The sequence below is a fragment of the Mobula hypostoma genome, chromosome 28 (assembly GCF_963921235.1).
Source record: "Mobula hypostoma chromosome 28, sMobHyp1.1, whole genome shotgun sequence".
In the NCBI taxonomy this organism is placed as follows: domain Eukaryota; kingdom Metazoa; phylum Chordata; class Chondrichthyes; order Myliobatiformes; family Myliobatidae; genus Mobula; species Mobula hypostoma.
The window spans coordinates 15,653,261-15,670,636 of NC_086124.1; the positions used below are offsets into that span (position 1 = coordinate 15,653,261).

At 45.1% G+C, this 17,376-nt stretch overlaps 2 protein-coding genes and 3 pseudogenes across 2 annotated transcripts; 2 read left to right on the plus strand and 3 right to left on the minus strand.

Annotated features, from left to right (window-relative positions):
- Positions 1–17,376, plus strand: part of LOC134338864 (histone H2A type 1-like) — a 597,857-nt pseudogene that overhangs the window by 33,193 nt on the left and 547,288 nt on the right.
- On the minus strand, positions 2,650–3,060 carry LOC134339091 (histone H3). Its single transcript, XM_063035399.1, has one exon. The coding sequence runs from the start codon at positions 3,058–3,060 to the stop codon at positions 2,650–2,652; it is 411 nt and encodes a 136-aa protein (XP_062891469.1).
- Positions 3,968–4,600, minus strand: LOC134339085 (histone H1-like). The gene has a single exon (XM_063035394.1). It carries the CDS (start codon positions 4,598–4,600, stop codon positions 3,968–3,970), a length of 633 nt encoding a protein of 210 aa, XP_062891464.1.
- On the plus strand, positions 14,825–15,092 carry LOC134339098 (histone H4-like; annotated as a pseudogene).
- LOC134339083 (histone H2A-like) overlaps positions 15,637–17,376 on the minus strand; it is a 211,734-nt pseudogene continuing 209,994 nt past the window's right edge.

Consider the following 17,376-nt stretch of genomic DNA (forward strand, 5'->3'; position numbering starts at 1 on the left):
GGAATAAAGGGAGCCTTTCCTGGAGTACTGCCAGTGACTAATGGTGTTAAATAGGTGTCTGTGTTGGGACCCACCTCTTTTTTTTACATTATACGTCAACGATTCAGATAGTGGAATTGATGGATATTTGCCAAGCTTGTAGATGATACAAAGATAGGTGAGGGAGCAAGTATCACTGCAGAAGCAGGTAGTCTGCACAAAGACTTAAACAGATTAGGAGAATGGGTAAAGAAGTGGCAGATTGAATACAGAGTTGGGAATTGTATGGCTATGCACCTTGTAGAAGAAATAAAAGTGTACACTAATTCTAATTGGAGAGAAAATTCAAAAAAAACACGAGGTGCAGAGGAACTTAGGAGTCCTTGTGCAGGATCCACTAAAGGTAACTTTGCTTGTTGAGTCGGTAGTGAGGAAGCCAAATGCAATGTGAGCATTCATTTCAAGAGGACAAGAATTTAAAAGCAAGGATGTAATGTTGAGGTTCTATAGGCATCCGTTAGTCTCATGAGACCATGGATATGCTCCTTGGAAGTTTTCCAGGGTGTAGGCCTGGGCAAAGTTGTATGGAAGACTGGCAGTTGCCTATGCTGCAAGACTCCCCTCTCCACACCACCGATGTTGTCCAAGGGCACTAGGGCCGATGCAGCTTGGCACTGGTGTCGTCGCAGAGCAATGTGTGGTTAAGTGCAAGGACACAACGTGCTGTCTCAGGTGAGGCTTGAACTAGCGACCTTCAGGTCAGTCGATTGATGCCTTAACCACTTGGCCACGCACCAACACTGAGGCTTTATAAGGCACTGATAAGGCCTCATTTGGAGTAGTGAGCATTTGGGGCCTCCTATCTGAGAAAGGATGTGCTGACGTTGTGGAGCTATCAAAGGAAGTTCATGAAATCAAGTCTGGGATAGAAAGGGTTGTCATATGAAGAGTTTTTGATTGCTCTGGGCAACTGTAGAAAGGCTTCAATATAGTGGATGTGTAGAGTAAATGTCCTGTGGTGTGGGAGTTCGACACCAGAGGTCACAACCTCAAAATAGAGGGATGTTCATTTAAAACAGAGATGACAGGGAATTTCTTTAGCTAGAGACTGGAGAATCTGTGGAATTCATTGCCATTGATGGTCAAGTGATTGGGTACATTTAAGGTAGAGCTTGATAGTTACTTGATTGGTCAGGGTCTGATGTTTACAGGGAGAAGGCAGGGGAGGGAAATGGATCAGTCTTAATGAAATGGTGGAGCAGAATCGATGATCTTTATCTGTTCCTATGACTTACAATTGCAAGTTCCTCCCTTCTGAGCTCTCATCTCCTCCAAAGTGAAGTCATCTTTTTCTAAATTCCATTCAATTCAGTGCCCACTTCAATTAAGTGTCTCACAGTCCCTGCCAGAATGAGAGAACATGATCCTTAATTAAAACCTTTGCCTCTCTCTTACTTAGTGGCATATCAGTATTACAGCACTGCCCTTCATAGATTGTTAGCCAACCTATCGACTACTTCACTTCTGACATGAGCTGTGATCCAGAAAAGCAGACATACACTCCCCAATACTGCAGCTGTAATAATGTTTGCCTAACTTCCAACAAAACACACAGACAACGACTGGACACACCCATCTTAAGACGACACAATACAAATCAGAATCAGAATCAGAATCCTTTATTATCGCCAAGTATGTAGACACATACAAGGAATTTGATGCCGGTTTCCCTGAGCTTTCGCCGTACAGAATCAAAAAAAACCCAAACAAAACAATAGTGCAAATAATCGTGAACTATATACAATGAGGTGTACCTGTGTATGTACAGGTGGACTTGGTTTCTAATAGACTAAAATTCAAGTGTTCATAAAACCGATGGCATACGGAGAGAAACTGTTCTTGTACCTATTTGTCCTGGCATACAGTGATCTAAAGCACCTACCAGAAGGAAGTGGTTGGAACAAAACAGAGAACAGTTAGGCTGTTCGTCCTCTATCCACTGCAATGCAAGGATTGCCACCATTTTCATAGTATAAACTGGGAGTTCATTAGAAAAACGTTTTCTCACTGACACCGGAAATGATGGGACATAGACTGCTGCACTGGTGTTATGAGACACTGGGCCTTTAGAATTCCATTCCGACGTATTGATGAAGCACAGATGGAGAAACCACTACGTCTTCAGTTACACACCCAGCACATACTGACAGCCTCCCGCAAAGTCAACTCTACCCCGGTTAAAGCAAATAGAGAGGGAGGAATAATGGATAAAGCCACGTAGGAGCATAGTTCATATTGGATAAGCCCATGTTCCCTGCCTGATCGCTTCCTTCCCACCCAAGGAGGTTGGTGTTCTTGAAAAATTCTGAGTTGGATGATCATCCTCGTCCACTGACGACTAACTAGTAACTCATAGCAATGTGCAATCTTCGTAAATACAATGGCAACTCACCGATTTCCCCCTGCAGAGCAGAAATAGAAGACGTAACGGCACAACACAAATGTTACCCAGCGGTACCGAACTTCTGATGCTCCGTGTCGATGAGGTATATGGGGGCGGGGCTGGCATGTTTAACAAAAGGTCAGTGAACAGAAACAGACAGCCCTTTCCACTGCTGTGTTGGTGGCTCTTAAAAGAGCCTTTTGTTGTGCGTGGTGCCGAGGTGGGATTTAGGCGCGCTCTCCGCGGATGCGGCGGGCTAACTGGATGTCTTTGGGCATGATGGTGACTCGCTTAGCGTGGATGGCGCACAGGTTAGTGTCCTCAAAAAGCCCCACAAGGTAAGCTTCACTGGCCTCCTGCAGGGCCATGACGGCTGAGCTCTGGAAGCGCAGGTCCGTCTTGAAGTCCTGCGCGATTTCTCGCACCAGGCGCTGGAATGGAAGCTTACGGATCAGTAGCTCGGTGGATTTCTGGTAGCGCCGGATCTCCCTCAAAGCCACGGTGCCGGGCCGGTAGCGATGAGGCTTCTTCACTCCGCCCGTGGCTGGAGCGCTCTTCCGCGCCGCTTTGGTGGCCAGCTGTTTGCGGGGAGCTTTCCCACCCGTTGATTTGCGCGCGGTTTGCTTGGTCCGGGCCATTCTCCTTCAGCCGCCTGAACGAAACTTCAAATATCGGGATCGGAATAGCGGAGCAGACGCAGGAGCCAGCTTTTAAAGAGTTGATGATGGGCCGCCCCACTGTCTGATTGGTTGCAATGGAGATGTCCATTGCAGGCCCCAGCGTTGCGATTGGCTGCTTTTCCATCACCAGTTTGAAGCTGGATGGTGGTGGGGATGGGGGAGATGGTGGGGAATAATACCCATGACCAAATATGGAAACTGGTGACTCAGGGTCGGAATTTAGCCAGTCTGAATGCAGTGATTTGGATGGCGGTTCAGTTTGAAATCGCCCGCCAATTCCAAGAGGCAAACAAAAGAAAAAAATGTTTCAACAGCAACCGGTTTTCTTGCAATTAAAAGAATCACGAATTATCAAATTTCACCTTGATGTAAATCATCGATTGTCTTCATTCAATTAGCTGAATCTGAATGTTTACGTTTTTACTGAATTGCTTCTCGAGGTGAGTTTGAGTGAATTCAGTCTTGCCGGAAACGGGAGAGAAGACTGAGATCGATTTTAATTCACTGCTTTTACTAAATGGTTTTGTGGGAAAACAGCCGCAAGGTTTTCAAAAGGACCACAGGAATCAACACCAAAATAAAATGCTGCTCAATACAAGTACATCTTCAAAACATTCATTAGAACCAAATAAATTAAATTATCAATCTCTACACTCTCCAAATTGCTGTTCAAAGGCAAACCGACGGCCGCTGTTCCCTTTTATAACAGCACCCTGACCTGCCCGAGAGAGACGGAGAGGGATGCAGAGAGACAGCTTCAGAGTAATTGAGCAGAGAGCAGTCTAATTTCCAGCTCTTTCGTGGGAAATGTGAGAGGCTCTTAGAAGAGCCGTTGGTTTCAGGTGTTTAAAAGATGTATTTTTATTTACTTTTTGGCAGTCGCCTTCTTGGCTTTCACGGATTTTGCCTTCGATTTGGGTTTCGCCGACTTCTTGGGCGCCTTCGCCTTCGGAGCTGCGATCTTCTTGGGGCTCTTGATCTTCTGCGCAGCCTTCTTGGCCGCTGGTTTCTTAGCTGCCGCTTTTCTAGCCGTCTGTTTCTTAACACTTTGTTTCTTGGCGGGAGATTTCTTAGCTGCTTTCTTGGCCGCAGTTTTCTTGACCGCTGGCTGCTTGATCTGAGATGCCTTAGCCGCTGGTTTCTTTGTTTTTCTTACGATTTTCGCGCTACTGTCCTTTTTAGCGGCCTTCAAGGAGCCGGAGGCACCTGCGCCCTTGGTGTGAATCAGGGAGCCGCTTTCCAATTTTCTTTTAATGACCATCTTGATCTGACTTTTGAGCTTTTCCACATCGACGCCGTTGGCGGCCAACCCTTTCTTAATCGCGACTATGGACACCCCTCGGGGACTGCGGCAATCCGCCACAATCTTGTCGATCTGTTCGCCCAGTTTGGGACCGGGTGGCTTGGTCCGGGCGGCCGCCTTCTTCTTCTTCGGAGTCTTGGTTGCAGCGGCAGGCGCCGCTGGAGGAGCGACTTCAGCGGCTGCGGTCTCGGTCATGTCGGCGACGCTGCACAAGCTCTCTCGAAACTCAGAACTGAGTGAGGAATGAAGAGAGAGGCGGCGGTGCAGAGCCATTTAAAGGCAGCGAGCGGACGGGGCGGAGACACCCTCTCGTCAGCTCCTGGCCACTGTCTCTCTGTGTTTCTTTCTCCTCAAAAACCTTACGATTCCAATTAAAATAAGGCACCTCCATCACCCAGATCGCTCTGTGTCTGTGTCCGAGGCCGGATTCTTTGCTGTAAAACAAGCTTGGTCCGAATTAAAGGCAACAGTTTTCATATAAATCCGTTTAACTGCTGCACCGACTTCGTTCTCTCCCGCGATCACCGGCATGTTCGCCGTTTTCCGACTGAAATATTGAAACCAACTGAAAATATGGGCAATTCCCACTTTAGGACTGAGCTGGGGAGCTGGGCCATCTCGTGACAGGGAAATCTTTTTTATTTTCCACAGGAGGGACGGCGAAATGCGGCGACGTGATCGGACTCACAAACACAGCCGCATCGCATTCAAAGTGTCACTGGTTTATCTGTTCTGTATCTTTCAATATTTAATTCACACACTTTGTTTATTTAAATGTAATCCATCTATCGATTTTATCCTTTACACTCTAATTCGGGGAAACGTTGTCTCGTTTGACGGTACACATGTATATTGTTAAATGACAATAAATTTGATTAGCTTCGCAGTGAATGCAGGCTGAGCCGTCAGGTCGCTCTCTGACACATCGTTCATATCTGCACAAACTGTGGGCCCGGTGTACAGTTCCCAGCACAAATTTTCCTCTCCGCTTCCATGTTACCGCGTGTTACTTGTGGATTCCCAGCTCAGTAACATCTCCGCTTCTTTCTCTTATATCTGGAGCCATACTTTTCTCCATAGTAAACATTCATTACAAAACTCACCCACCTTCTGGGGCTCAAGATCTCGGTAGCCCTACTGATCTCTAAGGGAACTGAATCTCTCCCTAACTACCCTTTTACTCTTAAGACAACGGGAGAATCTCTTCGGAGATTCCTGAACTTTACCTGCCGGATCCATCTCATATTCCCTCTCTTTGCCCTCCTGGTTTCCTTCCTCAGAGCATTCTCAATCTTTTTGTAGCCAGAAAGGGATTGGTTTGATGTCAACCTCCTGAATGAAATGTATGATTTCTTTTTTCTTTTAAAACTGAACCTCATTATCTCTCATTTGCCAAGGTTCCCCAAACCTGCCAGATTACCCTTCACCACAACGGGAACATTCTGTTCCCAGACACTTGCTGTCCCACTTGCCATTCATTCATTTTCTTTCTTACAGGCTCTCCAAATCAACCTTGGCTCGTAACTAATTCCCTCAACATTACCCTGCCCCAGTTTACAGCACTAACCTGTGGAGCTGACCGACTGTATCCTTCCCATCACTCTCTTAAACTAACAGAAAGAATGAAAAAGGAATCTTGGTCAACTGTGGAAGTCAGCTGAGGAACGGCTGCGTTACTGAACATCCACACTCAGAAAAGACTTTAAAAGAAGACAAGTTCTCAAAGGTTTGGTTCATCTTGTGACTGTACAGTGTCTGCACTTTGGATTTATTGAGATACAACACGGAAAAGGTCTCTACAGCCCCTTCAGCCATGCTGGCCAGCAATCCACCAGTTTAATCCCAGGCAGTTTATAATGACCGATTAACCTCCCAACCAGTAGGTCTTTAGACTGTGAGGAAACCGCAGCACCAGAGAATGTATAAACTCCTCACTGGCAACAGCAGGAATTGAACCCTGTTCACCTGTAATTTTAAACCTTTCCTTTCTGAAACTTCCACAAAACTGGCATCACAGATGGACAGGATGGGGAAGAAAGTATTTGGTACACTGGCCTCCATCAGCAAAGATGATTAGCACAGGAGCTGGAAAGTGATGTTCTTTTTGTGGAAGACTTTGATGAATCCACACCCAGAATACCCTGTGCAGCTTTAGTCACCCTCATTAGAGTCACAGTGTAATTACCTTTTAAAGAGTGCAGAAAAGGTTTAGAAGAGTAACGGTGGGAATTGAAGGTCTCAGTTATGTGATGGTGTTGGCTGTGCTGTCCGCAAACTTCAAGCGAAGACATTAAGACCTGTCAGATATATGTAGCCATGAATATGCTCACTAAAGGGAGATAATACTGTAATGACCCAATCTTCAAAGATTGGTTTATTCTCCATGGTATTTCGCTGCCAATACACCCACTATTCGAATGGTGGGCACCACTCAAAGGAGAAGTTACTTCCAGCTAACAAAGTAGTTTAAAGTAATAAACACAAGAAATTCTGCAGATGCTGGAAATCCAAAACAACATACACAACATGCTGGAGGAACTAAAAAAATGAGGCAGTGTCCATGGAAAAGAACAAACAATTGATGTTTCGGGCAGAGACCTTCTTCAGAACTGGAAAGGAAGGGGGAGACATCAGAATAAAAAGGTGGGGGAATAAGAACGTGACATGAAGTCAGGTGGGTAGGGTAGGTCATGGACTGGAGATGAAGCAATTTGATAGCACAGGAGAGGGGACCACAGGAAAAAAGGAAGGAGGGGGGCTCCAGGGAGAAGTGTTTGGTAGGTGAGAAGAGGCAAGATCTTAAACATTTCCAAACTCTTGCACAGCGTTTCTATCTTATCTTGAATCTTGAAACATTATACACTGAAACATTTCCCAGCCTCAGGTTTCCCATTCTCATTCTCAGGCTCACATATTCCTTGGACCTCACCATGTCACCCCCTCTGTAACCGTCCCATGCTGGAAAACTCCCACATTTCCTCCTTCCTATCTCTCTGGTCCCTTTCATATCCTCATATTACTGTTTTTAGATTGGTGGCCTGTGCTCAGTGATGTGTTGCAGGGATCTGTGCTGGGTCTTCTACTGGTTGTCCTATCTGGTATATTGATGATCTGGATGAGATTGTAGGCGCATGATTAATAAGTTTCCAGATGACACCAACATTGATGGTATGATGGATAATGACGAAGGTTGTCTACTACAAGAGGACAGACATCAGTTGTGTAAATACACAAGGAAATGACAGCTGGAATTTAATTCAGACAAATCCAAAGTGCAGACTTTTGGTTAGTTAAGCCAGGACAGAAGATTACACAGTGAGAGGTAATGCCCTGGAGGGCACTGCATAACTGCAGACTGGTGGGTAGAATTCCTAAAAGTGCATACATAGGTGGACACGGTGGAAAAGAAAGCGAATGATACACTTGCCGTGATTGGTTAGGGCAATGAGTACAAGAGTCGGGATGTTGTATTACAACTGTTCAAGATGTTGGGAAGATTGCTCTTCGGATATTGTGTGCAGTTCTGGTCACCGAGCTACAGGAACAATGTGATTCAGCTGCAATTGCTGCAGAAAGCATTCACAACGATGTTACTGGAGGGCTGGATTTACAAGGGGAGACGGATCGGGTGGGACTGTTTTTTTCTGGAGCACAGGGAGATAAGGGTGAATTTAAAGAGGTATATTGAATCCCTCTGTAGCCTCACACTGTGTAACCTCCTTCCATCCCCATGACCCTCTGAAATGTCTACTCTCCCACTTCGGTGGGCCATTTGCATCGTTACTTCCCCCAGTCAGATTAGGGACCTGTGACCCATGGTGGGCTGCAGGGATCTGTGGTCTGCTGTTTGTTATTTACACCACACGCTGCATCGGTAAAGCAAACAGCATTATGAAGGACCCCACACATCCCTCATACAAACTCTTCTCCCTCCTGCCAGCTGGCAAAAGGCACCGAAGCATTCAGGCTCTCATGACCAGACTATGTAACAGTTTCTTCCCCCAAGCCATCAGACTTCTCAATACCCAGCGCCTGGACTGACACCAACCTACTGCCCTCTACTGTGCCTATTGTCTTGTTTATTATTTATTGTAATGCCTGCACTGTTTTGTGCACTTTATGCAGTCCTGGGTAGATCTGTAGACCAGTGTAGTTTTTGTGTTGTTTTACACATTTCAGTGTAGGTTTTGTATTGTTTCATATAGCACCATGTTGTCTCATTTTTACTGTGTACTATGCCAGCAGTTACGGACAAAATGACAATAAGAAGTGACTTGACTTGACTTAACATTGCATTTGTGTTCCTTAGCACCAACTGAACTTGCAAATTAACCTTTAGGGAACACTGAACAAGCACAAGGGCTCCCAAATCCCTCTGCACCTCTGATTTTTAAAAATTTTCTCCCCATTTAGAAGATTGTCTACACCTTTGTTCCTTCTACCGAAGTGCATGACCATATACTTCCGGACACAATATTCCATTCGGCACTTCTTTGCCTAATCTCACAATGTTTCTAAGTCTTCTGCTCACTCGCTGCTTCTATACCTGTCCATCCAACCATCTTTGCATCATCTGCAATCCTGACCACAAAGACATCAACTCCAACAGCCAAATCATTGACATGTAATGTGAAAAGAAGTTGTCCCAATGCCGACCCTTGTGGAGCACCACTGGTCACCACTAGCCAGTCTGAAAATTCCAATTTTGGTGGTTTAATGGACAGTGAGACAGACTAATTAGGAGTGTGGGATAGGAAGTGGACCAGGTGATTTAACGGAACCAAGTGCAAAGTGAGGAATTTTGATAATTTATTTCAGAACAGGGCTTACATAGTAAATGACAGGTCTCTGACAGGCGTAAAACAGAGACAAAGTGTTGACACAGGTAGACAATGTGGTGAAGAAGGCATCTGGTACATTTGCCTTCATCAGAGTAGTGAGTACAGTACCTTGGATGTCATGTCACAGCGCAGCAGTTAGCACAAGGCTGTTACAGCTCTGGGCATTCTGGATTTCCATTTCAGCGCCACCTCTAAGGAGGGTACCTTCTTCACGTGAACACATGGGTTTCCTCGGAGTGCTGCAGTTTCTCCCACACTGAAGACATATTGTTAGCTGGAGGTTAGTTGGCCATTGTAAATTGTCCTGTGATTAGGCTAGAGTTAGATAGGTGGGTCTCTGGGTGGAGCGACTCGTTGGTCCGGAGGGGCTTGCATTGTGAGAGGATGAAGATATAGCAAGTCCTGAGGGACAATTTTTTCACACAGAGGATGGTGGGTTAGTGGATTATTCTGCCAGAAGGTACTGTAGAGGTGGGTATATTTACTATATTGAAAAGTCATTTTTCCAGGTACATTGATAAGAAAGTGTGAGAGCGATGTGGGCCAAATTGAGGTTGGGTTTAGCTTGGGTCAGCGAATTGATTGGCATTGAGTTGGGCCAGAGGGCCCATGTCCATGCTGCACAAATCAATGACTATATTTTGGGAAGTTAAGCTAAGGCAGGATGTACACAGTGAATGGCAGGGAGCTGTGAAATGTTGCTGAACGGAGAGCTTGTGGGTTCCTACCTCCACCACTGCCACTAGCCACTCATTCCAGATGATAATCAATGTTTGTGAGAGAAATTTACCCCTCATGACCTCTTGAACCTCCATCCTGTCACTTTAAACATATGTTCTCTAACGTTCAACACCCGTACCATGGGTAATATAGTCTTTCTATTTATCCAATCTATTCTCCATACCTCTCCTGTCACCTCTCATCCCTTTCACGACAGCAAAGTCAAACCCAGCTTTATCACATCACATATGTAGTGTGGTGACAAGAACTGTACACAATATTCTAAACGCAGCCTAACCAACTCGTTGTACATCTGAAACATGACACCACAACACTTATACTAAATTCTTTGGCTGATGAAAGCAGGCAGACCACACACCTGCTTCACAACCCTGTCAGCCTGTGATGCCACTTTCAGGGACTGTGTAACAACACCTGAGGTATCTGCAAACGTACTTCAATGAACAAGGCACAGAGGAATATGGAATTAATTCAGGCAAGTGTGTTTAGTATAGGTGGGCATGACAGTCAACACAGATGTGATGGGCCAAAGGGCCTGTTTCTGTGCTGTACAAATCTATGACTTCATAATACTCCACCATTGCATGCAGTGACTCTGGCTGCCTTGGACCTCAGCTCTGAGCTTGTCTCACTGACCCCCATGTCCTCTGAGATGATACAGGGAGCCTCACGCTGTAATTCATTGTCAGTTCTCTCTCTTAATACTATCCATTTCCATTTGAACCTTTCCTATCGATATTCCTATTTAAATGCTTTTTGAATACTGTAATTGTACCCACTTCTACCACTTCCTTTTGCAGCTTGTTCCATCTATCCACCACCTGTCTAGGTACCATATCCGATGCGGAATTTGGTGACCATGGTTTTCCATATAGATCTATCCTTTGTTTTTTGGATGACTTCCATTTCCTCGAGGTGTAGCCACCTGGCTATGCTTTTGATGTACATAAGCCGAGGTCTTCCTCTAGGTTTACTCCCCTCAATCTTCCCAGAGAGTATGAGTTTTTCTAGTTCATCTTTCTGCATGATGTGTCCTAGGAATCTGAGTTGTCTTTCTCTTATTGTTGGTATGAGTGAGTGAGTCAGTGGGCGTTCATGGGGAGAAGGTACCACCACCATTTGTGGAAAAAGATGTCCCTCATGTCCCCTCTCTACTTAAATCTCTGCCGTCGGGTTTTAGACTCCCCACATGTGAAAAAAAGACTGGTCATTCACCTTATCAATACCCCTTATGATTTTATACACCGACAGACTCACTTTGAAGGTCTCTACAAATCATTGGAAAGCGTACAGAGGAGATTTACCAGGATACTGCTTGGTTGAGAGAGTATGCATTATGATCAGAGATTAAGGGAGCTAGGGCTTTACTCTCTGGAAAGGAGGAGGATGAGAAGAGACACGATAGAGTTATACAAGACATTAAGAGGAATACATTGAGTGGACAGCCAGCACCTCTTCCCCAGGGCACCACTGCTCAATACAAGAGGACATGGCTTTAAGGTAACAGGTGGGAAATGCAAGGGGAATATTAGAGGAAGTCTTTTTACTCAGAGAGTGGTTGGTGTGTGGAATGCACTGCCTGAGTCAGGGGTGGAGGGAGATACACTTGTGAAATTTAAGAGATAATTAGACAGGTATATGGAGGAATTTATGTGGGAAGTGATATGGGAGGTAGGGTTCAAGGGTCGGCACAACGCTGTGGGCTGAGGGCCCTGTACTGTGCTGTACTATTCTATGTTACCAGATTGATTGATTGATTTGCAGTTTTTTTTTACACATTAGTTCTTTGTCAATCTTTGTTTGTGTGTAGTTCTTCACTGACTCTATTGTATTTTTTTTGTTCTGTTGTGAATGCCTTCATGAAAATCTCAGAGTAGTATATGGTGATATTCATACTTTGATAATAAATTTACTTTGAACTTTTCAACTTCAAAGACTGGTAGATTGTGGATGGAGTAAAGGACTATCAATGAACACAGAGGGATATGTATCGGGTAGGAATGGCAGGGTCAGTTCAGTGGAGTTTTACATGGATATGTGAATATAAAGGGAATGTAGTGATATACAGTAGATGATAAACAGGAGGGTGTTCTGTACAAAGTCCCATTGTATCTCAGATTTTTGGATTTTCTCTCTGTTTTGAAAATAGTCTGCACATTTATTTCTACAACCAAAGTTGATGACCATGCATTTTCCAACATTGTGTTTCATTTGCCAACCTTGTCCATTATTCTAGTCTGTCTTAGTCCATGTGCAGCCTACCTGCCCCTCCAGCAATCTTCAGCTGAAAACTTGGCAACAAAGCCATCTATTCCATCATGAAAATCATTGATATTAAAAGAAGTGGTCCCAACACCAACCACTACTCACTGGCAGCCAAGCAGAAAAGGATCCCTTTATTCCCACTCGTTGTCTTCTACCAATCCAGTCAGCAGCCTCAAGTGTGGCACCTTGTCAAAGGCCTTCTGAAAGTCTAAATATAGAACATCCACTGCATCCCCTTTATCTATCCTATGTGTAATCTACTCAAAAGAATTCCAACAGGTTTGTCAGGCAGGATTTTCCCTTAGGAAGCCAAGTACTCCAGAATCTCATCCTTAACAACTTACTCCAATATCTTCCCAACCACTGAGGTCAGGTCTATAATTTCCTTTCTGCTGCCTTTCTAAAAGAGTGGAGTGCCATTTTCAACTTTCCAGGCCTCTGGAGGTTTGCCAGAGTCCAATGATTTTTGAAGATCATTACTAATGCCCCCACAATCTCCACCGCTACCCCTTTCAGAATCTGAGGGTGCAGTACATCTGGTCCAGGTGACATGTATCCTTAGGTCTTTCAGCTTTTTGAGCATCTTCTCCCTTGTAATAGTAACTGCACCCACCTCTCTTCCCTCACACCCTTTAACATTTGGCACATCGTTAGTGTTTTCCACAGTAAAGACTAATGCAAAATACTCATTTATGTCATCTGCCATCTCCTTGGCCTCTGTTATTATTTCTCCAGCCTCATTTTTTAGCAGTTCTATGTCTACTCTCATCTCTCTTTTTTTAATACACTTGAAAGAGCTTTTACTACCCACTTTGATATTGGTAGTAACATGACTATCATATATCTTGGATAACTGACACAAAACCTCTTCGGATGTGTTTTCAATTCTTGGAAAAGTAAATGATGGTTTTATCAAAAAAGAGCAAATGCAAAGGGATGAGTACAGTACTGAAATTCAAGTAAAACACAGCTCAGGCGTTAGGCAGTAAAGACAGCGTTAACATTTCAAGCAGAAGCCTCTTCATCAGATACCATTCTGCTAACATGCTTTGCTGCATATTCAAGCAGAGTAAACAGAGTTAACATTTCAAGCAGAAGCCTCTTCATCAGATACCATTCTGCTAACATGATTTGTTGCATAATTATTCCTGCCATCATGTGCAATCTCACTTCCTCCCATAATTTCCCCTCCTTACTCCAGCTTCCCTACTTATGTTCCCAGCTCTCTTTACTTCACCTATCAGTTCAGAAATTTTCGCTTTCTTGAATACCCTATGAAAGGGAAGCTTATCAAATGGACATCTCAGTTCAGCGCAAACACTCTTCCCTTTATTCACAGATTATGTTACTACACCAAAGATTTCAATATATTTGGCTGAAAGTGGAATCACTTTCTCAAAACCCTGTTCACTTTGCCAGATTTCTGTTCAAGTTTTGGAGATGTGCATTTATTCCCTCCGTGGTTACAGATTCAAATGTTTTTGGGACAGATGGTTAACTGTAAGTAGGTGACCAGAACTGCGCTCAATACTCCAAATTAGGCCTCATCAACGTGTTACACAACTTCATCATAACATCCCAACTCCTGTACTCAGTGTTTCGATTTTCGAAGGCCATCGTGGCTACAGCTCTATTTACAGTCCTTGCTACCTGTGAGACCACTTTCAAGGAATAATGGGTCTGTATTCCCAGATCACACTGCAAGCTTCGAAAGTCTTCCTCGTTGTCCACTACATCCCCATTCTTTGTTGATCCATCTTACAATATAATCACTCAGTTTGTGATATAGATGTGAAAAAAAAACAGGACCCAGCACTGATCCCTGCTTCAGAAGGGAGGTGATTTAAATATAGAAAATGATGAGGAGTGGAGATAGTGTAGGTTAGAGGGAGCTTTCCCCCATATCAAGAGCAGATAAAACTACAGGATTTGAGGTTTGGTTGAAGGGATAACAGGTTAAGAGAGGATTTGTTCACCCAGACGGTGGTGAGTTCCTGGAACACTGTACCGGAGAAAGTGGTGGAAGCAGAGTCGCTGATGGTATTTTCAAAATGTCACGTAAATTCCCAGGCTACGGAGCAAGTGCTGGAACAATGAATTATTATGGATGGATTCCCAATGGTTGGTATCGATGTGAAGGGCCAAATGGCCTGTAATACTGCTGAAACAATCTGTAAAAATCGGAATCAATGAATCTCTGCTACTGGAAACACGCAAACCTGATAAATATGATTCACCGTATTCACCATCTCTCGCTCTGTCCCCATTAACAATTCCACAGGGCCCTTGTTCATTCCAACAGTTTGCAACGGTTTATTCAGAACGCTGACGCTGTGCCGTTGCGGCTAAACCACTGGAAATTGACGGTCGTGGAGCTGAACGATGAGAGGCCGCTCTCTGCTCTGTTCGTCCGCCTGCCTTAATCTCCACCCCTCCCCGTCTCTCCCTCTCTCGGCATTTGTTCGTCACCGTCTCCACCCCGTACCGCCTCTCTGCCTTTCTCGGGCAGGTCGGGGCGCTACGTATAAAAGGAGGCAGCAGTAGTCGGTTCGTCACTGAGTGAAACGGCATCATGTCTGGAAAAGGAGGCAAAGGACTCGGGAAAGGCGGAGCAAAGCGGCACCGTAAAGTGCTCCGTGATAACATCCAGGGCATCACCAAACCAGCCATCCGCCGTCTGGCTCGCCGTGGCGGCGTCAAGCGAATCTCGGGTCTCATCTACGAGGAGACTCGCGGTGTGCTGAAGGTTTTCCTGGAGAATGTGATCCGCGACGCCGTCACTTACACGGAGCACGCCAAGCGCAAGACGGTCACTGCCATGGATGTGGTGTATGCGCTGAAACGCCAGGGCCGCACTCTCTATGGCTTCGGCGGTTGAGGAACTCCTGATTCTGAACACAACACAAAGGCTCTTTTAAGAGCCACCCACCACCTCAAAGAGAGAGTGAGCAGTGACCCGGAGCAGAAATAGCTGATAAACAGAATTGGTTATTGGAGAACAGACCCTTTCTGTGTTTATCCGTACTTTCATCATTACAGTAGCTAGAGTTTAGAAAATGCTAAAAAGAAATGCAATTAAAGTTATTTCGGACCGCCTGAATTCCGACCACCAGTCACACATCGGTATCAGGCTACAGATGATTTTAAACCCGACGGGCGGCTGCTTGAATTCGATAACGGATATGAAGCCGATCGCACCGCTGGGGTCCTAGACGCGATCGGAGCGGACATTCAACTCCCAGCAGTCCGAACTTCCCCTCTCCGACATTTCAGACTGTGCACCCACCGTTAAACCTGCGTTGCGTTTCGCACCAGCAAGGAATTTCAATACACCCTGCCTGCCAATTAGTACAACAATCTAATCCGGACAAGAGCCCTTTCCCTCGCGCTTAAGGTATCCGCAGAGCAGCCCTTTCACAGACACTGTGAGTGGCTCTGAAAAGAGCCTTTGGGTCACTGGGTTCAGATTCTGTCTCTTCACTTGCTGGCTCCGCCGGTTTTCTTGGGCAACAGCACGGCCTGGATGTTGGGCAGTACCCCGCCCTGAGCGATGGTCACCCCTCCCAGCAGCTTGTTGAGCTCCTCGTCGTTGCGGACGGCCAGCTGCAGATGCCTGGGGATGATGCGGGTCTTTTTGTTGTCCCGGGCCGCGTTGCCGGCTAACTCAAGGATTTCAGCCGTCAGATACTCGAGCACAGCAGCCAGATAGACCGGGGCTCCGGCACCCACCCGCTCAGCATAGTTACCCTTTCTCAGGAGCCTGTGAACACGGCCCACTGGGAACTGCAGTCCGGCCCGGGAGGAGCGAGACTTGGCCTTGGACCGAGCTTTGCCGCCGGCTTTTCCTCGTCCGCTCATATTCACAATCTGGTCAATTCTTCCACGGAGAATGAGGGAATGCTTTCGGTCCTCGTCCTTCTTGAACCTTTTGGGGGAATGGAGCGGAACGTGTTTGATTGGTGCTGTAACGCCCAATGAAATTGGAGTTAGAAAAAGTAATCCAATCAGAGTACCGCCACGATTCACCATTCAAGAAACAGCAGCAGAGTCACGGAAATTAACCGCTCATTCTCCAAAGAGAAACTGAAATTTGAAACAGCCCGCCAAAAATCCTTTGTTTAATGCTTATTTAAATTGAAATTATTGCATCTCCACATTCACTAATTACTGGAGTCCGCCACATTTAATGTAAGTGCAGCTACTATTGCAACACTGGGTGGGGATTTAATTCACCCATTTCTTTAAATTAAGAAATTCTCAGAACGAAACCGGCTTCTTAGCTTCTGTTCGCCGTCGGTCATTGTTCGCGCATCAGGTTGTGACGAGTTGCTCTTCTCAAAAGGCCTGAAAATTTTGTAATGTAAAAGGGGACAAGGGAAGTAGATATTGGACCACTTGAAAATGACTGGAAAGGTAGAAATGGGCGAGAAGGAAATGGTGGACGATCTGAATAAGTATTTTGCAATTGTCTTCGCTGTGGAAGATACTAGCAGTATGCCAGTGTTCGAGAGTGTCAGGGCCAGAAGTGAGTGAAATTGCGATTACTAGTGAGAAAGTGCTTGGAAAACTGAAAGGTCTGAAGATAGATAAATCACCTGGTATATACCCCAGGGTTCTGATAGAGGTGGACGAACAGATTGTAGACGCGTTAGAATGATCTTTCAAGAATTACTGGAATCTGGAACAGTTCCACAGGACTATAAATTGCAAAAATCATTCACTCTTCAAGAAGGAAGAGTTGCAGAAGAAAGGAAATTATTGGCCAGTTAGTGTGACCTTAGTGGTTGGGAAGATGTTGGAGTGGATTGTTAAGATGTGGTTTTGGATACTTGGAGCACATGATAAAATAGGCTGAAGCCAGGATGGTTTCCTTAAGGGAAAATGTTGCCTGACAAATCTGTCAGAATTATTTGAAGAAATAACAAACCGGACAGATAAAGGAGAATTGATGGATGTTATGTATTTAGATTTTCAGAAGCTTATAACAAGATAAGAGCCCATGGTATTACAAAAAAGATACCAGTATGGGTAGAGCATTGGCTCATTGGCAGAAGGCAAAGAGTGGGAATAAAGGGAGCCTTTCCTGGAATACTTCCAGTGACTGATGGTGTTAAATAGGTGTCT

Excerpts from the sequence above, each read along its gene's own strand:
- LOC134339085 (XM_063035394.1), bottom strand. The coding sequence starts at position 4,600 with ATGACCGAGACCGCAGCCGCTGAAGTCGCTCCTCCAGCGGCGCCTGCC.
- LOC134339091 (XM_063035399.1), bottom strand. The coding sequence starts at position 3,060 with ATGGCCCGGACCAAGCAAACCGCGCGCAAATCAACGGGTGGGAAAGCT.